Raw genomic sequence first — 25,243 nt, forward strand, 5'->3', positions numbered from 1 at the left:
CAAGAATATGTCACCCCAATTATGGTCTAGCTTCTTATTGTTAGGTAGGAGGATTGGTCTCAAAAGACTTTTTAATACCTCAAGAGCCCTAAAGAAACTAGGGTCTAACATCTTCATTATTACAAAGCTAAAATTATTTAAAAATGAAACAGAATAAGAACAGTGATAGAATATGTCCCATACCCTTGTCCATAGGTGCACTAGCAGCTCTCCATTTGCATCAGATGTTTGATAAACAAAATTTGGGCTAATATACCCCACATTCTTGTATAAAATCAAGTGTTTCAACAACAAATAATGGTGGAATTTGAAATTCCCCAATCCTCCTCTTTGTGCCAGTTCAATGTTTTCTTTCATCTTCTCCAAGATGTAGGCTACATAATCATACTCCTCACCATGGTATGCATCTTGTATAATTCGGGCTATGATGTATATTGACCCATATACCATATCATACCCGTCACTTCCTACCACCTTGTAGACACCATATACAGTCTATATGAAGTAATTCTTAAATTTGTCAAAGCACATCATTTTATCCACTTCCTTTGGATAACCCCCCACCTTTCCGAGGTCCATAGGGATGTGCTACATCATAGTCTTCCCAGTTTAGGCCTTTGTATTTCTCTCAAAAATCCCTTGAAGTTCATCTATGTCTAGAGGCTCACTCATTTGACCATCTAATCCAAAAGCTCCAATGAAAGAAGCACGATCCAATGTGCACAAAATAGTCCCATCATGCCTATGGAATGTTTTGGTCACTGGATTGTAAGATTTAATTAGGGCGTTTACCAAGTCAACATCTACAAATACTTCTGGGAAGATAAGTTTCATCAAATTTTTCTTCCATGGATTGTAGACAGGAATCTTTTCAAATTTGTTATTATAAAAATACCTAAAGAGTTCATACCCATTGACACCAGGGCAAGTTGCATCTTTGTAGAGTGAATATGGATCTCTGAAGTCATGATCATTTGCATGAATGACATTTGATGATTCTAGCAATAACTCTATCCATTCATCTGCAAACTTATTAGGCTTTCTTTGTTAGGTTTTCCCTCCTTTGGAAGTAGATGTATCAATAACCTCCATGTCTGTAGCCTAAATCTCTTCCACCTTGTCTAACATCTTAACTGTGAATTAGAAATCCAGAAGCTTTGTAACTGGCATTGAAAACTCTAAATTCTTTACACTGAACACTTTGCAACTTCTCAAAATCTTCATTTTCTACAAACGGTAATATGTTATTAGCCCAGAGAATGCCTTTATGCAATGCGTACTTCATCAACCATTTCTATGCATTAATTTCCTGCATGCATGAGCCTTAAACTCAATTGTTTTTTCCACCTCAATGGAGCGTAGACATAACTATCTAGCTTTGCATTCTCTATACTTCAAATTTCATTGGCCAAGAACCTCCCATTGTTTTCCAGCTCAAAAGAGCAAAAAACATTTTTTATGCCTTATTTTAGGGATTCTAATCTTATGATTCACTTTGAAATTCAAACCCTTCATATCCTCGTAAGCAAGAAATTTGGCCTTTACGATCTTCCGATTGACCATGTTTCATATCAACGAAAAGCCCTTTTAAGTTTCCTATGATCTTACGCCTAATAGTTTATCGTAAGATCAAAACACTAAATGCAACATCTTCTTTAGAGCCGCAAACTTATGCTAAGCATTTTACAAACCTTTTCGTAGCATCGTCTTCATACAAATAAACTTTTAAAATCTTACGATCATAGCTTCCCATAGCATTAGATCTTGCCTTATGATCTCTCAATCACAACTATCTAACCTTTATCGTAGCTTCATAAGCCTTCTTTCAACCACTGTCTTTACCTCTCGATCATACACTGAGTGTTTTCTTACTGTAACTTTGGAAGCTCCAACAATTACTTTGCCTTAACCATTCATGGTTTGCTCTTGCGATCTTACAATCCTTTACTCATCATATCTTCGGAAGACTTTACAGACGTGTTCAATTTCTTTACACCATATTCCATTTTCCTCTCATTCATGGGCCCCTTCTAATACCTTGCAAACTTGGACCAATCATCAGTCAGGTCCCACTACCAATGTCCCCACTCAAAGGATGCCATGTGTTTGCATCTCATTGAACCTCAAGCTTCTTGTGTTATTTAAGTGAAACAACATGAGCTGTAGATCTTCATATCAAAAGAGAATATCATCAATGGTTCAAAAGGATTATGTGATTGAATGGGGTCCATTGATTTAAGACTCGTGCTCAATCCCTTTCTCAAATTAAAAAAAAGTGAAAAGTCTTTGCCAGAGATGAAACACGTGGCACAATCACAGGTTTTGGAGCCTCGCAGAGACATTGGCATATGAGGAAATGCCAAAATGGCAACACATGGCAGCATCTCACATGTTCTCTATGAGGAGTTCTTAGAAATGAGATACAACGCGAGTCGTTGGATCTTTTAATTGTGAACATATAACAGGGCCTAGCAAAAATATTAAGACTTAGGAATGAGTGGAGAAAATGATTATTAATTAAATACAAGGAGATATGGGGTCAAAACTTGAAGTGATTAAATCTAACTAGCGAGGCATAACTTAAAAAGGAAAAGGGACTCACATAGCTAGGTAAAAGGCAACAACGAAAAAGAGAAGACCTAGGGTAAAATTTGATTAGGGTTTTTTACTAGGGAAAACTTTGGAACAAATAACATAGAAACCCTAAGTGCACAATTTTAAAACTGGATTTTCACATTTGGTTCTTAGCATTTTTATTATGGTGAAAATACAAGCCAACACAACACAAGACACCCTTACCATCAATAAGAGGCTAGCGACCTGTATTTATTCAATTCAAACATGTAAACATCCATAATCACTTTTGATGTAGGAGTATCTCGATGTAAGAGCAATCTTGCATCACCCAATAACATTTCTTTTATGTTTCTTGAATAGGGTCATTTCAATGCAAAATAGTTGTTTGTGGAGGCTTGCTACATAGTATGTCGATCATACAAGCTTAGAATGTCTTGATTTTAGAAAATGCGATCACCTTGGATATATTAGCTTTCCAGTTGAGGCACAGTATCATATCATGAGTATTCATTAAGTTATTGTGAATTTTTGGTATAAAAAATTAAGCTCAATTTTGAAGGCCTTAGAGCCTACAGATGGGTTCTAAAATGAAGCAGACTGGAAGTGCTTATAGATTAGAAGATGAGGATTCCCGAATGGTGTTATAATAGCCAATCATGTCAACAATTCACAAGTTATGGTCTTTCGAAGTTAGGCCAACCAAAATTTCCAAAATAAATGTCATCATTATTTTGAGTTGACTCTATATGTAATTTTAGGATTTATTGGTCTCAAGGGTTAGGGTTTGATGTTTATAAAATTCTTGGGTAGTGTAAAATTTGCATTTATAAGGAAGGCTCATAAATTGTCTAGGATAGCTCAGGGTGATAGTTCACAACTTTGCCTTGTAGACTATTGTAATGAGGGCACCCATGTGGGTTTGCATATTGTATTAAAAAATTATGTAATTCCACATTAGCGACAATAATAAGAAGCCTATATTTTCTTATTGCAAAATACTATATTTTCTTTATCTCTTACGTGTTCATGGTGTCAAGGGGAGCACCCTTTATCAACTTTCATTCAACTAAACTATTTCAACATCTAAAGAAATCTACTCCAAGTGAAACATTGAGGATACTATGCAACATTCCAAAGAAATAACAAGTAATTCACCATGAAGAACCAACATTGAACTATTCATTACTTTGAAAAGAATCATAGTAACAATTTGATCGAGTCTCTCCCTTAGCTAACCTACTCTACTCCAACTATCTAATCCCACCTCCTAAACTAATGAATTACAATTGAGAAGGCCTTGGCCTTTATAGTTGCTCAAGTATAATGAAGGGCCAAGATCAATTCATTGAGCTTTCTTCTAACAACTCCTAACTAAAATGTTAGTATTGAAAATACTTTAAAGTCATTATTTCTATTTAATAAAAAATATTTATAAACTAAAATGTATTTTCACCATGTCAAAAAGGTGTGATAGAGATAGTCATTTACATAAAGAAATTTAAATTAATAAATTGCTTGGATTTTGATACACATTTACATTTATCAGAAATCAAGTTCCAATTAGTTATTTCAAGAACAAATTTGAAGTCATGAATTCATTATTCTTCGCCTCTTTCTTACATGCAACTCTCGAGGACCCTCTTTAGCTTGCCTCTCTTTTTGGTTTTTCTTATGCTTGAGATTATTTGCATGCTTATGTTTATTACTTGTACCATGTTTTTTCACATCTTTTTGATCCTTAGTAATCTCAATGTTCAATGTTGTATTAACTCTATCATTTCTATTCTTCTGACAATGTTTACCATGCCCATGGTTTTGTTTCTTACTCAAATTTAAATTTTTAGAGATGACAATATTTTTCTTGGATTGAACTTTATTAGTAGCATTTTGCATATTTTGGTTTTTATGTCTCTTGCAAAGGCGAAAGAGGTAAACAATACAATTGTTCTGATATAGAAGCCATAATAGGTAAACACCTGCAAATTAAAGAAGGTCGTATTAGTAGGATCAACAACATTCTTAAAAAAACTTTTTCTACTTGAAAATATTGAAATGAAAATGAAAACTATTTGTTACCTGCAAGTGTAAGGATGATAAGTAAAATAAACTTGAAGATCCATACAATGCAAAGATATTTAAAATGACATTTGAAGTCAAAAAAATATCGACAATTCATCCTACAAAAAATAAAATATATAAAATTCATTAGCATGAACCAGATATTGATTTGAAATTTTTTGAATGTTATACTTAGTTTTTACTTTCATAAAATATAAAACTCTTCTTAATATGTAGTATGTTAGTCATGTCATCTATCTTGCATCCTATATCATAGTAGTTTAGTTAGTAGCATGTTCCATTCCATTCTTTACTACCATAAGTTGATTTATTGATCAAAAGGATTCACATGGCTAAGAAGTTTGCAGCCCAAATAAACTAAAGAGCTCTGCTCACAAGGAATAAGGATGACATGGGTGTTAGTTAGTAGAATCTTATTTTACTTTCTTTATTTGAACAATTAAGGTCAACTTCTTTTTCTTAAGGTTTATTATAGTTAGTGATGTAGTCTATTTCACTTCCTATATTATAGTTAGTGGCATGTTCCATTCCATATTACTATTAATCGATTGTTTGATTTTTTCATCAATAGGATTCAAAGGGTAAGAAAATTAAATACCTTGAATGGTGAGAGATAGTGAACCATTCGCCTAATAAACTAAAGAACTCCTGAAATGATAAATAATTTCAAAAAAAAAATAGCAAAATGGGTGGTCTAGCAGAGTCATCACAAATCTTTTTTTCTTAAGGTTTATTGAGAATCAATCACTTTGAAGACCCTTAGAACAATCAATGACCAACATTTAATTTAGACACTCAAATTAGAAAGGGGACTCTAAGGACTAGCTCCTTAATACAACGGTACAAGGAACGCGTAAGATATTTGTCAATTGTGCATGCTATAAATTTGAAAATAAAGAGTGAATAATCGAAATTGATGTAATACAATAATCAAAATTTAGTTGATTTATTAGTGCGTCGTAATTTGTAAGCATTGACATCAACTATTAATTATGTACTATAGTCAGTGATGCAGTCTATTTTGGATGCTATATTATAATTAGTGTCATGTTTCATTCTATTCCGTATTGCCATTAGTTGATTAATTGATTCAATGATAAAAAAGACTCACAAGGCTAAGAGGTTTTAGTACCTCAAAGAGTGAGAGATAGGGAGACAGTGCACCATTCACTCAATAGACTTAAAAAATCTTCTTAAAGTAGATAAGTAAATGAAAGAATAATGATAGTTTGTGTCGTAGAGTAGAACCTTTTTGTTTCATTCTTTATTTAACAACTAAGAACAACTTTTGATTTTTATTATTGAGAATCAATTATTTTCAAATTAGGCAGTTACATTGTCATTCTTTAATTCGAACAACTTCAATACCAAAAAGAAACTCTAAGAACTATCCCTACTACAAGGGTTTAATCAATAATAAAAGCTATAATATTTTATGAATAAAGAAATGCATTCAATGTTTGTCAATTATCATATGGCATTTTTAGCCAATAAATAATAACAATAACTAAAATTAATTTTAATAAATTATTAAATTTAATTGATTTATTAATAAGTTATACTTCCTAGTTTATAAGATGAAAAATAAATTAGCATATGCTTTTAAACTAATGAAGTTAGAATTTGAAACTTGGGTGATGCAATGACTAATCTTCGAGTTCAGTTGGAAAATCTTTGGAGTTTTTGAAATATAGTTAGATTAAGTTAATTTCGAAAATTCGAAAACTTTAATAGATTCTAACAAAATTACCAAGTTAAGATAAGATAAGATAATATTAATGTCCAACAAGAGACCACAACATGGGTCTATGGGACTAGGAGTTTACAACCAAGAAGATAGCCTCCAAACGGAATACCAAACTGTGCCGATAAAAGAGCAAGCACAAACCTAAAATAGAAGATGAAGAAGAGAGCAAGAGTCACCCCAAATATGATTAGGGTTTAGGGATCCTTCCTCAAAGGGAAGAAGGACAACAATGAATAAGATGGACAAGGGCGACCAAGGGCTTTGTTCTATCATTGAGTGTTGTGGGAGAAGTGTCATTGGCGAAGAGGAACACTATGGGGTTTGACTAATCTAGAGTGGCTAGTGTCAAGGAAACTATATGGTTGCTTCATACCCCAGGCATGAGATAAGGGCGTGAAGAAGGTTGTGATAAGTTGTACATGGGTCTAACCCTTGGGGAAAGATAGCTGCAAAGTGTGGTTGTGAAGCTGTATGGATTCACAAAGATAGAGCACAAGGCAATGCTGATTTGTGTACCTGAAGAAGTCTGAGAGGGATCTGCACTCTCTAAACAAACAATAGAATCTCCCTCTGATCTCGTAGTATATGGGGCATTTGAAAAGGAAATGGGTCTCAGATTCTTCCTCCACCATGGTAAAAAGTCTACAAACCTGATCCTCTCTATCTATATGGTGGTCGATTTGAATCTGGAGTTGGTGAGAGCCCACCCTACAGGAGCCAAGGGAAATACGTAGGGCATGGGTCCACTGTCTATGTAAGTAGTCTGGGTGCAAAATGATCCCGTCTCGAATGTCCAAGAAGTGTTAAGAAAGCTACTAAAAATAGTAAAAAATAGATAATTTTTCAATTTTACAAAAAAAAAATCAAAGAAATAATTTTAAAAATTTCCCTAAGAATTACAAAATGAAATGAGGAACACAAAAACTTATGTTTTTTAAGTTATTTTATGTTTTATTTCCAATAGTAATATCATTTGATATTAGAGCAAGAAGGCAGTTGGGAGATAGGAAGATGCAGACATACGAAGATCCACAAAGACAAATATTGCAAGTATGATAGCATATCAGATGATGATATAATTCTAACAAATACATGAGACAAGGAGGTGAAGATCAACGTGCAGAAGATGACAATGAAGAACACTTAAAGCTCCAAATCTTTGAAGAAAAGATGTACTCTAAGCATTAATATTCCAGTTTGAAGGAACTAATAACTGCTTCTTGGCAACTCTCGGATGGTGCAAATGACAGTGTGATGAGGCAAACAGTTAATGGAGACCTTCCATCAATTGCTACAGCTGAGAGTAATATTGTGTATACATGTCGGATGAAGGAAATTTTACACGAAGACTAATTAAATGCAGTCTGATGCATCTAATAAATTCCCTCGAACTATATAGAGGGCGGACATTACAGCCAAAATACTCTGGTCAACAGAGATACAGTATGTGAAGAGATAGGTGATATGGGATAACTGTTTAATAAAATCCCTTCTTAGTTAATGGTATTTGAGTTGATAGGAGTGCTAACTGGCTCACATTTTTATTGAATAGAAACAACTGCAGTAACATACCACTGAAAGTTCTTTCAGCTTATAAAGGTATGTAGTTGAAAATGATTGGTGAAGTCCATATAAGGGGGAGAATCGAAATCCTTCAAAAACAGTGTGCATTAGACCAAATGACACAGCGGTGGTGGGTGTTACATGGAGATGTGTTGAAATAACTAGTATATCTACCTCCACGTCGGTTGCAACTGAACTGCTGTTCTGTTCAGTGGATGTTTGCTGACTAAGTAAATCTGTTACAATATTTCCTATTACCCAGTGAACAGTTAAGGATACATTCAGTGCTGTAAAAAGTAATGAGTCATACCCCTTCCACCACAACATGCGTTTGGCCATGTAGAAGGTTGTTAGAGTTAACATCAGTTCTAATTAGAATTCTAGACACTTCTGATTGCTAAGAGCCCTCTATAAAAAGAGGCATGATCACAACTGATTTATTGTAATCACAGAGATTCATAAATAAATAAAATCAGCTTTATCTCTGTTCTATTCTTATTTTGTTTCTCTGTTGTATAAGTTTATTGTTCCATAGTTCATATTTTTCATCATCCTATCACAGTAAATCTGCTTCTTGGGCTGTGATAAAATGTTTTTTAATTTTTTGTGAAATTATAATTTCTTGTTATAAGTTATAATATGAATGAGCAGTATCAAGGACATCTTTGAGTGTTTGGAAAGTCAAATAGATGGTGGAATGGATTACTCTGTTTGCGAAGGTGCAGCCTAAAGGCGAATAAATAATGCTTGCTAAAAGATTGTTGAAGAGAAGGAAAGGTCAGCTGTTTATCACTACATTAAGAGGAGAATAAATTGTTGGAGGTAAAATTATTAGTGTTGTTAATGTTAGCACTATACCATCAATGTAAACAAAAGATCATGGCATTTGGTGTGTTGCTGTTGAGATGGTGATCATGTCAAATAAGATTACATTTGAATTTTTGTAAGGAATAGATGAAGAAATATGAAATTGTCACCATCATATGTGATTTGTTTATGTGAAATGAAGTAAATATATGGTTCTACCTATTAGAAATTCAAACATAGTGTTGTTTGTGGATTAATTATAATGGGAAAACAGGGTGCAAGAGTCTTAAAAGCAAATATAAATTTAATTTTTGAGAGAGAGAATTTAGAAGAAGAATTAATAAAGGTGAAGAAAGATAATATAAGTTTAATTTGTGAAAAGAATTTTTTGAAAGAAGCGATGAAGTTGAGCAATGATATGAGAGTAGAAAGGTGTAAATTTTTAAATGAGATTAGTGTCTACATAGATGCAAATGAAAAATTGGAACGAAAGTTAAAGTTGTCCGATAATATGAAGAAAAGAAATGAAGAATTAGAGAGAAAAATAAAGGAATTGGAAGAGGAGAATGACATGTTAAAAGATGAATTAAATCAATCATTTATTTTGAGAAATTCATGCTTGAAGAGAAAATCTGTATGTGATATGTCATGTAGTACAGAAGATTTGGAATCATCACTTCATAAGTGTGAATTTTCTATAGATGATAAATAATGTAAAAGAGAAAAGGACAACATGTTTACAAATAATACTACTCATGATAAGAATGTTGGTTGGAATATCATGAAAAAAATGAGTTAGAAAGTTTAAGGATTGGGAAAGCACGAACAAGGAATTATAGAGCCTATTGAGCTAACCATGAGATGAAAGTGTGAAGGGCTAGGATATACAATAGACAACAGGAATGATGATATGTGTTCAACCAAATTTGGTCAATGTAAACAATATATGCAATGTTCAAATTGTAATTGGAAAGGACACAAAAAAGTTGAAGTGTTGGGATCTACATCCATGCACTCTTTGTGGTTTAAAGAATCATTGTGAAAAGACATGATGGAATAGAGTACAAAAATAGTTCTATGGAAAAGTGCTTTAAAATGAACTTTGGATGGAGTTATGAATCAAGTTGGCAGAAGATCATGGGTATGATCAAAGGTTTGTTTTAGTACAAATGCTCAAGTGTGACCAATAATAAAACTCTATCAAAGCATGAATTATCAAGAAGGATTACAAATTGTTTGAGAAAATCAGAATAGTTGTCTAGCAAGGCATTCATGAGAAGTGATATTTCATAAAGGAAGAGATGGTTTCCCCATAACTAAAATCATGTTTTTGCTAAGTCTTTGAAGGGTTTGTGGTAAGCCAAAACCACTTGTTTAGGTGAAAAATCTAAAAGTCTATTGATTGGTTTGTGGTAAGCCAAAACCACTTACTTGGGTGACAAACTTTAAGCAAAAGCAATTGTATTAATCGGGGAAAGTCCCAAATGGTTATGAGTGAACCAGTTAAAAACTCAAAGCATAATGACGAGAGGATTGATTTTTTCATAGTGATAGTGATAAGGGGAACACAAATCTTATGTTGTAAATGGGTATTCTAAGAAGGCTTAATGCCGGGACTCATTCTATTTGAATTTTGGAAGATAGTTATTTAAATTTCTTCTTGTAATTTCTCCCACATAAAAAAAGTTTTTAGTGGTAGAAATTGAGGGAGGATGTTGAATAACTAATATATCTGCCTCCACGTCGGTTACAACTGAACTGTTGTTCTGTTCAGTGGATGTTTGCTGACTAAGCAAATCTGTTTCTCACATTCCCTATTTCCCAGCGAACAGTTGAAGATACTTTCAGCGCTGTCAAAAGTAATAAGTCATACCCCTTCCACCACAACATGCGCTTGGCCATGTAGAAGGTTGCTAGAACTAACATCAGTTCTAATTAGAATACTAGAAACTTCTGATTGCTAAGAGCCCTCTATAAAAAGAGGCATGATCACAGCTGATGTATTGTAATAAAAAAAATTCATAAATAAATAAAGTCAGCTTTATCTATGTTCTATTCTTTTATTTTGTTTCTCTGTTGTATAAAGTTTATTGTTCCATAGTTCATATTTTTCATCAAGATGGCTTGTAGAAGGTTTTTAGAAATTTACAGGAAAACAGCTTTGGCATGTCCTTCCTACCTGTGCCATAATAATAATCTTCACTGTAATGAAGACATCGTTGCAGCAAGGAGAGAGCACCTCTGGTTTGACAAACATAGTCTTGGCATAAATGAGAAAGAATACGGTAGTCAAAATCAGCCTTATCAAATGCCTAGCTGCCATAGACTGATAGAAATGCACACAAATCCGACAACTTATAGTAGTAATTTTTTGGGTTTGCAAGCAATGGAAGACATTGGATAGGAGAAACGTGGAACTACAATGGTAAGAGATTTGTCTGAAAGAATTCCTAGAACAGAGTGATAAGGTGTCGAATGATTCTACTTGGATGGAGTTGGAAAAGCTTTGGAAGCTTTCATGTAAATGCATTCGACAAGTGTAAAAGTTCATCGCCTTTAATCTAACTCTTTGTTGCGGACCAAATTGGAGACTTTGCAATGATTACATGCTAAACATGGAACCAAAGAGGTTGTGACCCAATTGTTTGACGGAATGCCTCACAGAGATGATGTCTCGTGTAATGTTGATGTACACAATGATACTATTGTTCACTCGTTGTTTGGTTAAAAGAGTTTAAGGAAAACCCAGCAGATCGGTTAGAAGCCATGCCTGGTAGTTTAATATGCTTCAGCAAATATCCCTCACAGCATGTCGTTGGTTTATATCTGTCGGATATTGTACTTGGGAATCACTCTATGGATAGCATTGCATGCAAAATGTGAGCCCATGGAAAACACCGATTGTTTGACAAAAGTCCTTCGGCAGATAAGGTGGCATTTGGATTAATATATTGCCAAAATGTGATATAAAATTTCCAGATATTATAATTGAAGAGGCATCTCTAGACAAATATGTGAGTCGTGGAAGTATGATAAAAAGCATGAGGTTTGTTTAAAATAAATGTGTCTCAAAGGTCAGACATCTCAAGGATGCCATGCAAAATATGCAGTAAAATAGGTCTGTAACGAGTTTTAAAAACTTTCAAGAAAATCACCAATGATGATGATGAACAACCCCAAAGGGATCATTTTAGTTTTGATGTGAATATCACTGTCATGGGCACAATTATAATGTGCGGAAATACATAGCAGCTCCAACTATGTTAAAAACCTTGAAATTATATCTTCAAGGTTGCTATTTTTGAAGGGTTCCTGTGATGAGCCTTGCTGGCTCACTCTAAACCTATGCTGAAGAAGTCCCTCTTTGGCTTTTGAAGTTTTATTAAAAAAAGAATTGTGTTTTGAGAATATATATAGATGATAAATTTGAAATACAAATTAAATGGCCAATATCCAAATCCTACCATTATTTACTATCATTCAGTTTGCAAATATTTACAAAGCCAACTAAGTACATAAATTTATTAAATTAGAAAACATAGTATTGTAGGTTTTCAACATGGATCCCTTGATGATGAATGTAACCCATAATCACAACTCAATGTGTTCAATGCTGCCCACAGTATACTAACTTCAGCTCACAGATATGAAATCCTGCTCCTTTAAGGATGGACGCAGCTGAACAAGACTAACAGTGCTATGATAAATGATATCGCAGCCTTCTATGCTCCCAAAATGGAATTAATTTCTGAATATTCTTGGAGATATTTAGATGCCTATGATAGCTGTGCTTACCTCCAACAATTTGCAGTAGTAATTATTAATCCTCAGCAAAAGAAACAAACATTGAACTCCAGATCGAACAGCAGACCAGCAACAGATTGAAAACACGATTCATTGGCAAGAAAGGCCAATTCAAAGTGTAGAACCAAGTGAATAAATTCACAATTTCCCTGATCCTCAATGCCAAAACCCTTGGAGCTCACAATTCATAAAAGCATAAGTATAATGAGATGATCAAATCTTTTGCAAGGAATTGTATTTATAACTTTTTAATTCAAAGCTTCACCAACACACCCAACGGCCAAAGCTTATTGCTTACACCTATCACGCAAGAGACTTCCTTATCAGACTTTTCACTTAGTTATAATTTTGCATTTGGAAGCATATTCTAACTTTTAAATATAATTACTCTTTTATAACTTAATGGCTAGAGTCTTGTGCCTACTTTTCACTAAAGAGGTTTCTTGGAGTCTGGACACACTATTCAATTAGGACAATAAACCTTAGTTACCCGGGTTCATTGGTTTGTTCTCATAACCACGTCTGGGTTCGAACCAGTTCGAAATACTGGTCCGGTTCAACCCAAATTCGAGCAGGGTTCCATTTGGAAAGGGGTGCTTTGAACCCACAGGTTGGAAATTCGAACCCGGACAAATTTGATTTACCCAAATCGAATTTGCATCAACGAATGACTTTTAAGTCATTTTCTGTAACATATTTGATATTGTTTTGAGTTACAGCCCTAAAATGTAAATGTAAATAGGTTATTTTGGCTTCTAACATCATTTGTGGTGTGCCAATAGGTGATCTTGTGACCAAATAGATGAATGAGTGAACAATGATACTTGGACTTGCTGTTATGATTCATGGATCATGATTTAATTTTAATGTTTTGTATCTTTGATGTTGAACTTGAAAATTTAAATATACAATGGTATGATCTTGATTCATGATGCTATGATTACAAACTTACATGTTTAATGTTTATGCCTATGGTGTTTTTGTTGTTAAAACGATTAAATGATATGATTTTATAATACTCTATGCTTTTAGGCTTCAAAAATATGTATACATATATAATTTTTTATAAATTTTACATGTTTTTGTATGAACGAACCCAAACGAACCCAAAACCCTTTCCAAATTTTGCCGTATTGGCAAACCGATTCTTTGAACCCGTATTTCGAATCGAAATATAAATTGGTAACTAAGCAATAAACTCATAAAGTTATTTGATTAAGTCAAACTTAAAAGATAACCTCCATTATGCACCTTATTATCAAAGCTCATGAAATATTGAGATAGCCTGGACTCAAGGTGTCACTACTTCATTGTCAAAAATGGAAATCCACTCTTTTGAATTAGTATAAATAGGAAGTTGCACAAACAATGACCCTCAAATCCAAGTGTCAGCTCATGAGGGTTGTAATGATGAACTGACATACCCATGCTCATAGGACTCGCTAAATTGAGGACATTACAATCCCAAGTCACATATTGATAGGTGAAAGCCAAAGCCAAAAAAAAGAGCTTTACCAATGTTCAAACCAAGCTCGCATTTCAAATGAGAAATAGGAAACACATAACAAGAATGTTGAGACAACTAATGAACATAGAATGTCAGTTTTTATTTCTTAATAACATTTTATTTTCTATTGTCCATTGAAGCTTTGCAATCATCAATTCATCTGCAAAGATAAAGTGATTAAAAGTAAAAGAAAAATAAAATACAGGGAGACAACTGATTTCAATTCCCAAATGCACCCTCCCGGAAATAGCAAACACTAAATTGTGACATATTGATAGTGCAGATTTCTGGAAAGCAATAAAAAAAGAATACAGGACACCGCTAGCTGAGAAGATATTGGAGAATGGTCTAGCATATGCTACAAGCCACCCATTAGCAGTTCAGTGTTCCAAATTAGTCCTTGAATGCATGCAATCATATGATCCAAACACTAGAGAGGTTGCGACACAAAAAGGCAGTATAGTAGCAAGACATGATCCCATATCCATTTCCACTCTTTCGAGTTGTCAATAGATATGAGTTTTATAGATATTTCCAGAGTGAGTGTTGAAACATAATTTAATCAGGATTTTAAAAATGCCTAAATACCATAGTGAAGAGCTGGTTGAATCCATTGAGAATAGGGCACTCACAACTATCAAGAGAACTTCACTGGACACGTGTCATGGAGAATATTTCAGATATGACAGTTCTTCTTAACTGGTCGGTTGGAAATGAAAATGTTGAATATTTCCACTACTGGATGTTCTATCATTAACACAATAACTACTGGCAATCAACTCATAGATTCGGGGGGAAATTATTAGCGATAGTCTCCATAACCAATTGACCCAATTCGAGCATAATCAAAGGTTTTACTTGTCTTCATACCTCATGTTTGATATCGCAACTATGAAAGCCTGGCCCAATCTTTATCATCAGGTAGAGTACAATGAAATGACTCAGATTTATAACTATTACACTCAACTGCAATTGAAGCAAAGTTAAATAATTTTTTGTAGGGTCAATGGTAATTTAACAATGCTCACTATTAGGGAATTACGGGGAAACATCGGACTCTGAAAATCTCATAAGTAGCCAGCCTAGTCCGAAATTACAGAAGCTATTCTATAGTTTCCTTGCCTTACCTACATCCAAATGGAGGCTTTCAGGAACCCACTCATGCAACCTCATTTTGTTGATGATGAATTGGTACTCACATAGGTTTGCAGGCAGGTTGGTCTGATTAATAAGAAGTGTAGGAATAAACAAGTTGACCCTGTCCCATACTCAATAGGCTTAGGTTATTACAGATGGAACTCTTCACTGGATACACAAAATATAGAAAGATCTATTGTTAAGCTTGCCCTTTATTCCTATGATAGCAGGTTTCCATTTGATAGTAAAGGATATGTCAAGAACAATACAAAGCTCGCCTGGATATCTTTACTTTCCAACAATGGCAGATTACTGGGAAGATGACTTTTAAGTCAGGAAGAGAGATTGGATGTGGTTTATAGTTTAACAAATCATTGATTTTAAACTAGGATGGGATGTGACAGGCATACAAGAAGATGGATCAGATTTGATTGATCCTTTCTACTTCGAGAGGATTAAGTTACGCAAGGATTACCTTATATCTATTGGGCTATTCAGGAAGTAAAAATTCTGAGAGAGAGAACCTTCTATGTTATTCAAAGAACTAAAAGATGGTTAAAGGGGAAGGTAAGAGAAACCACAACTACTAAACCAACTAGTAAAGGTAATCCTTCTAAAAGAGGTAACTCGCAAGAGGGCACATCGAAGACAACCATCTCTCATAATTCACCTACCACCACTAGCCTACAACAAAATGTGCAAGGAGACAGTGATGATGAAGATCTTAACAAGGGAGTAGATCTTGCTGTAGTATTTGAAATCAGTTCCAAACCAAAGGAGAACACACTGAATCCAATAAAAGAAATGGTGGAAGAAGTCCACGAAATGAACTCATTGCTAACATCATTTGTAGATGATTGATACACTTTCTGATCTCTCGTACAGGCACTCCATCCCCTCATAATATTAATGAATCTCATGAAGCTCTAGTTATTGATAATGAAAATGACCAAGAAATCTCATGTATGGTTCTGAGTGCTTTTGCAGTTGCAGAATTTTCTTTGTCAGCATTCTCATCCTCTTGGCTTCAACAGGGTTTAGAAAGGAAGAAGAAGAAGGTTATTCGGTTGGAACATCTTACCTTTTAATTAAATAAAGTCCCCACTTAAATGTGCACACATAAATCTAATTTCTAAAATATAAAATAAAAGAAATTAAACACCACTCAAAGTGCACATACCTTTTTGGAAACTTCTAAAACCAAGAGCACACGGATCGAGAGTAGAACAATCTCCACTGTTGCTTGGTTTTGCATCCTCACCATTCATTCGACTTTCTCAAGCCTATAAATTGAAGCTTCTGCCTTAGCTCAAAGGATCCTCGTTTTTCATATACTTTTATGTTGTTGCTTTGGTTTTCTAGCATTTTATGTATGCTAGAAAACCAAAGCAACAACATAAAGGTCATGACAATTATTGTGATTATCACAACAATAAGGGCCACAAGACCAATGAATGCATGAAGCTAAAACATGTCATTTAGGGCTTAATTGATATTGACAAAATCGAAGTGGACAATCATAAAAATATTGCTGATCATGAGGCTTATCAAGAGCCTTTCCCTAAATATGGGGAGGGAGAAGGGTCAAAAATAAAAGGTGTGAATGCCAAAATCAATTATACATACACCAACATTGACAATGTCATCAACATATTGGAACCCACTTACGACTCTATCGACATGATCACAATCAAAGGAAAGAAAGAATCCCTAGCCTTAGGGTCGTCTAATCTACCTCCAAAGAGGGTTATTCTCAAGGGTGTGAACTTGTTTGCTACACATCTACAATCATGCAAATCGATAATTGAAAGCCCAAACGTAACGACTCAAAATCCACCTAAGGTCATCATTAAAGGAGTAGGTTCCTCAAAGAAAACAACTAGATGCTTGAACGTTGTGACCTATAGCCAAGCTAAGGTCACTCGAGGAATCTGTCCTTCAAAACAATTAGCTACCAAGAACATGGGAGCTTGTTCTTCCAAATACATGTCCACTACCTCATTATCTACTAACAGCCTTGTGGACCAACTACAACGTATACAAGTGCAAATCTCAATCTTTGAGTCAGTGGAAATATCCCCCACACATAAAGAAATTGTGGAGAAGACACTTTTGTGGCTAGCATCCTGAAGGACATTGATGTCGATTGATTCAAGATCATGGTGAATCACTTGACTTCATCACACTACATATCCTTCTGTGAGAAGGATGATAAATCAATCAACCACCACCATAAGCTACCTCTTCATATCAAGGTTCTCATTCATAAACACCATGTTAAATGTGTTCTATTGGATGGAGGTGCAAGTTTTGAACATTTGTACATATAATCCGATTCAACAACTAGGCTTTTCTAAACATGTCATTGATCCACAAAAAAAAATTACAATCAAGGCATACAATGAAGAGGAGAGATCTTCCAAGGGTCTCGTTGTGCCACCCATCTAAGTAGGACCTCTTGAGCAGAATGTAGTCTATCAAGTGCCTGACTTACCTCTAGCATACAACATCTTGCTTGGCAAACCATGGAATCACGAGATGCACATAGTCCCATCAACATATCACTAGTGCATTAAGTTTCCCTACAATGGAGTGGAGGTCATCATTCCAAGCGATAACACAATTTGTTGTAATACTCTTAGACAAATAGTAGACACACTGGTGCCAAATAATAGAGCAGTTGAAAGCTCCAAAGTTGCACTAGCAGAGTGCAAGTAGAAACTGAAATTGCAAATAAAGGCATGGGTGAATATTGACTTGACTCTATTATGTCCCTCCTCATATCACCTAGTTCCTATTGGAACTCTTTTGAGGCTATGAAACCCACTTCATCTGCAATGACCATCCACAATGGTTCATTTATTCAGTCCTCTATTCCTCTCACAGAAGAGAGAGAAAGCCATTCATGCTTGGATTTACAGGGGAGAGGATACAAAAAAACCAACCAAACATGCTAAGATCACCCAAGAAAAGTATGGCGAAGGATTTGCATTTATTTAGAAAATGGGTTATTCTAGACAAGCACCCATTGGTGATCAGAAATATCCTAATGTAGAGCCACTAAGTGCCTCAAAAGAACGAAAGACAAAAGACAAGACTAGTGTGGGTTTTATCACAACTAGATTTGAGACAATAGTTGATACAGGCCCTACCTTTGGTGAGGATCAGGAAAGCCTAGAAGAAGATGAAGCTGAACTCGTGAACCGACTAGCAATATGACTTAAGCAGATATCAAGTATATTAGCCATAAAAGAAAAAGTGAAGAAGCAAGCACTCTAACCATGTAAACCAATTAGTGGTGATATTAGAGCTAAAAATAGTAAAAAGAAAAGGTGTATCTAAAGGCAAAAACCTCCCTGAGGTGCTTGAAGATGAGATACTTGGTACCCTACCTAATGATTTCCAGGACAAATCATAGATTTTCATTAAACCTACACTGGTAGTAAGAATCAAGATAGAAGAAGTTGCTCGCACCCTCCATCTGGCTGAATTCTTATATGAAGAATAGAAGAAGCTGTTCACTAACTTCTTCACAGAGAAGAAGATAAACTTTGCCTAGACCTATTTAACATGCTAACCCTAGGCACCAATTTGATCATGCATCATCTCTCCATAAGATCAACTATCAAGCATGTCAAACAAAAGCTCAGAAAGATGCACCCTCCTACTGCTTTACTAGTAAAAGATGAACTCAATAAACTCTTAAAAGCAGGATTTATTAGAGCAATTAGCTATGCGGAGTGGATATCCAACATAGTTCCTATTGCTAAGCATGATAAATCCATCAGAATCTGTACTGATTTCTAGGACCTAAACAAAGCTTTCTCGAATCATGACTTTCCACTACCAAACATCGGCATGATAGTGGATGTTACATCCCAATTTTTGAACTAATTTAAAATATAGCAGTTGAGGTTCACATGAAGTCAGTTGGCGGTTTAATTTGTTATAATCTTGCAAAATGGTAAGATGGTTAGTCATTATAATTTCAAGTCAAGATAACAAGCTAGTTGATCATTTATCATGAATTTATGGAATTGAGAAGATGGTTAACCGTTTAGATTATTTATGATTAAATAATATATAATTTAATTATGGAGAATTTCCTTGCAGAAAACATGTCGAAGAGGTGGAAGCATTGTTAGAAAAGAATTAGGTATAGAAGCATCACCATCACTGAGCAAATGGGTTGAGAACCTAGCGATTTGAAACAGGATACATCTGTGAGACCTACATGAGCTAATTAGATCAAGAATTTGATAAACATAAATAATTGAGTTAAAATATAAAACGTACCTTAAAGGATTTAATATGATCTTTCACCTTATTATTATAATAGATATATTTATATACGTGCATATAAATATAAAAATGATATGGCACCATTTTATTATAATAATTAAATAAAGTGATGTTACCCTGTTAATATATTTACATGTACATAAATAAATATAAGATTATAATAATATTCAAAATATAATAACATTTGAATTATAATATTTGAATTATAATCTTCCAGCTCTATTCTTTCCATTTAAATATCTTCCATTTAAATTTCTTGCTTTTAATCAATTAACACTTGGCATGAACATCAATTTAATATTTAGCAATTCAAATTGTATTATAATCTTTCCAACTTCTCTTCCAATCTTTTTATTTTCTTTTCCCTCTCTTTTTCCAATCGATTTAATACTTGGAATTCGAATGGGCGAATAATCTTTTTGTAACTGAAGTCACGGCTTGTTCCTTTATATGGAAGCCAAGAGAAGTGTTGGATGCATTACCTCCATAGTTCTGGATTCCTTCTGCAGTTTTATTTCCAGATTTCCTTAGCCGACTTCATAGCAATATATAGTGATTTACCCCTGCAAATATCAATTAATAACTTGAACAAACAGCGTGATATCTATTCCTTGTCATGCAAGTAATTCCGGCTGAGATTCACGGCTGAGAGCACTGAAGGTGACATACCAAGCAGCTGAAGAGATCGAATAGAGTTCAATATCATCAAAACATTTTCAAATCATTAACAGGGCATGGGATTACCATTCCATTATGTTTATGTATTTCTATAGCAGCCGGCTAGGCTTAGGATTATCTTTCTTACCCATGATTATGTTATAAGCTTGCTGAATAATCCATGATATAATTAATGAATCGTCTTCTTACTTCATAGTTTCCTGATTCATCATAAAAGAGAAGAATAGTATCTCTTATGGGAGAGTTTTCCAATGCAATAAACCTGAAATTAAAAGTGCAATAACATCAAATTTTATAGCAGCAATTCTCAGCATTTATCATGATGATATCTTGTTTGAATTTACAGATTGACCTTCTTTAAATTTAACCTTGTTCATGGCAGGTGAAAGCCAAGTAACCATGGTATGGATCCATAAATTATTATGCCAATGGATATTAAAATCAATTTTGGAATCTTTAAAGAACATAATCATGTAATCACAGATTGTGAAATGCTGGATGCACGTAATCTTCTTTTATATGTTAGGAACCTGTGTGTTCCTTCTGTTTATTTTGTTAGAGTAGTGTTGTTGGACGCATATGCTTTGTAAGTCGTCCCGTGAGTATATTTTATTATCCCACATGCATAGGTAGTATTACTTTTCTAGATCGTACCCAGTATATAAGAATAGGTTGAGGCCCTTGATGGGCACGGACGAATTTATTGTATTGAGCTTGCTCAAAGGAGGTTACCCCCTCGAAGTGGCCTGCGATCAGTAGATTCATTCTGAGTTCTGCTATCACTTTGTATTCTGTTATTTCAAGCATTCTCACGATATTGCTATAAGGAGGTTCTTCACATCTGGTATCAGAGCACTCTCTTGGGCTCGCTGGGTGGAAATTACATCAAATTTTTTTTTCTGTCGTGGCCTTCAGGTTCCTCTCACTTCTAATATCTCTTGTTATTGCAATAACTCTTTTCAGTTGTTCTGTCTGTGAGTGAATTTTTCTAAGTCGACTGTTCAAAAATAAAATAACAAAAAATTTAAAACAAAAATAAAAATTAAAAAAAAAAAAAAAAAGAGTAAAAATTTTTCTGTTTTTTAGTCGTAGCTTCCTTGTTTGCTTTCTGTTTCTGCTCATACTTCCGCAGAACGTCTGCAATATCATTTCGCATACTTCCTTCCTTGGCGACCCAACCCCAAATTTTACATATCAAAGCCCTAAATCCCTCATTTATCTAATTTTAGGGTTTGCCCTATCTTTTTCACCTCTCATCCAATCGCCACCAAACTGAGCCACAAGATTCAATTCCTCATTTTGCTCCCTTATCCCTCTTGGACTGTTTGCCTCATTTCGCCTCCCTACCCTTGAAAACCTCATTTTTCTTTTTCCCTTGTCCCCAGATAGTCTCCCACCACCCGTCGAACACCCATTTCCTATATGAGTTTTACCCAAATCCAAGTTTGCCGTAACTAAAAAAGTTTTCGTTTCTCATCTTCTACCCATTCCAAAAAAAAAAAAAAAAAAAAAAAAAAAAAAGAAACCTTGTTTTATGGTTGTTACGCGTACAGGAGCAAAAATCATGGAAGAGGAAATTGCATCCCTCAAAACCAAACTTCAAGATCTGGATGACAAAATTCTGGGTCTTAACTTTCAGCAGTCAGCCATGAGCCGAAACCATTCAGGAGATACTGGGTCCTCTTCTGGCAATTTCCGTGGACCAAAGCTTGATTTTCCACGCTTCGATGGTTCTGATCCGACTGGATGGATCTATAGGGCAGAGCAGTATTTCAGCTTGCATAATACTTTGGATAACCACAAAGTCCCCCTTGCATCTTTTCATTTGGAACATGAAGCTCTTCAATGGTTCCGTTGGTACATCAAGGCTAATGTAGGCCCAACGTGGAGCGAATTGTGCACCCTCATTTTGGAGCGCTTTGGCCCTAGTTCCTTTGATGATTTCACAGGAGCACTCACTAAACTGCGTCAAACAGGCACTGTAAGAGAATACCAGACAGAGTTTGAAAAATTAGCTAATCACACAGAGGGCTTGTCTGATGAATTCTTCCGTAGTTGTTTTGTCAGTGGTCTGAAGGATGCACTTCGCTCAGAAGTCAAAATGTTTCGACCTACTACAATGATGGAAGCCCTTGGGTTGGCTAAGTTAGCGGAAGACAAGATTAGTGCTCTACAACGCTCCAGATCTAATTTTGTTCCATTCAGAAATACAGGTTCTCACAACCCTCCAGTCATACCAGCTCCCAAAACTACTCCGATCAAGCACTTGTCTGAAACAGAGATGCGAGTCAGGCGAGACAAAGGGCTTTGTTATAATTGTGATGAGAAATGGTCTCGGGGCCATAGATGTGTTCAGCAAAAGCTCTATCTCTTGGATGTGGATTCTCCACCGGAACTGGAAGAATATGTAGATGCTCAGGAAACAGTGGATGATGCGGTTGAGCCTCACCAGCCTGAACCTCCTTCACCAGAAGCTCCACCAGAGATATCTGTCCATGCTTTGGCAGGAGTCACTACTCCACAAACCATGCGGGTCCAAGGTTTCTTCAAGAAGATCCCTCTTACTATACTCATTGATTCTAGTAGCACTCATAACTTCATTGATCCACGAATAGCCAAACAGGCTGATTGCTTTATCCATCCCTGCTCTAGCTTTGAAGTCATGATTGCCAATGGGGGCACTTTACCTTGTAAAGGGAAATGTCGAAATGTGCGTCTCTCTATTGGAGATTATAACATGCGCTCTGACATGTTTGCCTTACCCTTAGGTGGCTGTGATGTGGTTTTGGGTGCCCAATGGTTACGCACTCTTGGCCCCATTCTCTGGGATTTTGCTGAACTTTGGATGCAGTTTTCAGCCGAGGGGCACCAACACACTTTGAAAGGCTTACAACCAGGGTCTCTCAGCATCATCAGTTCACACCGTATGGAAAAACTTCTTAAGAAGAATTCACATGGTGTCATCGCTCAGCTCCATTCCATTCAGATGCAGCCATCAGCAGTCTCTAGCACTCCTGCCGATCTCCAACACATTTTGGACAAGTATTCTGGTATATTTGCTGAACCTGTGGGATTACCTCCTTCTCGTCCAGAGGACCACCGTATTCAGCTCCTTCCTGGCAGTGTTCCGCCCAACATCAGGCCCTACCGCTACCCATTTCATCAGAAGACCGAAATCGAGATACTTGTCCGTGACTTACTCAAGCAAGGTATTATTCGCCCTAGTCCCAGTTCCTTTTCTTCTCCAGTTCTGCTTGTTCGCAAAAAAGATGGGTCATGGCGACTTTGCATTGATTTCCGAGCACTCAATCATCTCACTATAAAGGACAAGTTTCCCATTCCAGTTGTTGATGAACTTCTTGATGAACTTCATGGGGCTCATTTTTTCTCCAAGTTAGATCTTCGTTCTGGGTATCATCAAATTCGGGTTAATGAGGAGGATATACCTAAAACTGCCTTCCGCACACATGATGGTCACTATGAATTTTTAGTCATGCCCTTTGGCCTCACGAATGCTCCTTCAACATTTCAGGCAGTGATGAATAACATATTTCGACCATACCTCCGGAAATTCATTTTGGTCTTCTTTGATGATATCCTCATATATAGCAAAACTTGGGCTGAGCATCTCCATCATCTGGAGCTTGTCTTGCAACTTCTCTCTGATCATCAACTCTGTGCAAAACTATCTAAATGTGTGTTTGGCCAGGAGGAAGTGGAGTATCTCGGGCATATTGTTGCACACCATGGAGTGCGGGTGGATCCTACAAAAATAGATGCCATGAAAACTTGGCCGCATCCTAAAACTCTCAAGAGCCTTCGGGGTTTTTTAGGGTTGACTGGCTACTACCGCAAGTTTGTCAAAGATTACGGGAAAATTGCAGCACCATTGACAGCTCTGTTAAAAAAGGATGCCTTCTCCTGGACCCCTGTTGCTGAGACTGCATTTGAACAACTGAAACAGGCTATGTGCAGTACACCTGTTCTCGCGATGCCAGATTTTTCCAAACCCTTCACTATTGAGAGTGATGCTTGCGGCAATGGATTGGGTGTTGTTCTCCTGCAAGATGACCATCCTATTGCGTTCACTAGCAAAGCCCTCTCTGGTAAGAATCTAGCCCTCTCTACTTATGAAAAAGAAATGATGGCTATTTTGCATGCTGTACAGAAGTGGCAGCCATACCTCTTAGGGAGTCATTTTTGCATCAGAACCGATCACCAAAGTCTGAAATACTTCCTAGAACAACGGGTATCCTCTCCTACACAACAGAAATGGGTCAGCAAACTCATGGGGTATGATTATGAGATCACCTACAAGAAGGGTAAGGAGAATATTGTGGCAGATGCTCTTTCTCGCACATTTGATAATCAAGCTTCCCTTTCCGCTATTTCTATGCCCATTCCCAATTGGTTAGCGTCTGTTCAGCAGGGCTATGACAGTGACTCTTCTTTATCTCAAATCATTCACCAGCTAGCCAATAATCCTTCTGCTATACCACATTACTCTTGGGATGGTGCTTCTCTTCGATACAAGGGTCGGCTAGTGCTTCCTCAGAACCCAGCTCTACATCAGGCTATTTTTTATGAACTCCATGCTTCTCCTTCAGCAGGGCACTCAGGCTTCCTCAAAACTTATGAGCGAGCAAGGAGAAACTTCTTTTGGAAAGGGATGAAACAGACGATTCAACAGATGGTGGCTGAATGTGATACTTGCCAACGCCACAAGGGTGAAACGACCCTCCTTCCTGGCTTGCTCGAACCATTGCCCATCCCTACACGGATTTGGACTGATATTTCTATGGATTTCATTGAAGGGCTTCCTAAATCCGGTGGCAAGACAGTGATCTTGGTTGTGGTTGATCGTCTCTCGAAATATAGTCATTTTTGTGCCCTCAGCCACCCCTATACTGCCTCCTCTGTTGCACAAATCTTCATGGACCAGATATTTCGTCTTCATGGACTCCCTTCTTCAATTGTCTCTAATCGTGATGCAACTTTTACCAGTCATTTTTGGACTGAACTGTTTCAGAAAACTGGCACCA

General features: G+C 36.0%; 1 protein-coding gene across 2 annotated transcripts in view; it reads right to left on the bottom strand.

The window, feature by feature from the left end:
• Positions 1-4,060: 4,060 nt before the first annotated feature.
• LOC149557439 (protein HAPLESS 2-like) overlaps positions 4,061-25,243 on the bottom strand; it is a 322,953-nt gene continuing 301,770 nt past the window's right edge. The window contains exons 17-18 of one of the 2 annotated variants that reach the window (XM_089832084.1): positions 4,654-4,754; positions 4,061-4,553 (exon numbers count right to left, since the gene is read on the bottom strand). In XM_089832084.1, the coding sequence (XP_089688210.1) occupies positions 4,165-4,553; positions 4,654-4,754 (490 nt within the window). In that variant the 3' untranslated portion in view covers positions 4,061-4,164. The remainder of the gene's footprint in view (positions 4,554-4,653; positions 4,755-25,243) is intronic. The other variant, XM_089832085.1, reaches the window with a different exon arrangement.

The sequence above is a fragment of the Cupressus sempervirens genome, chromosome 5 (assembly GCF_028749045.1).
Source record: "Cupressus sempervirens isolate cs-2001-9-10 chromosome 5, ASM2874904v1, whole genome shotgun sequence".
NCBI classification, from domain to species: Eukaryota; Viridiplantae; Streptophyta; class Pinopsida; order Cupressales; family Cupressaceae; genus Cupressus; species Cupressus sempervirens.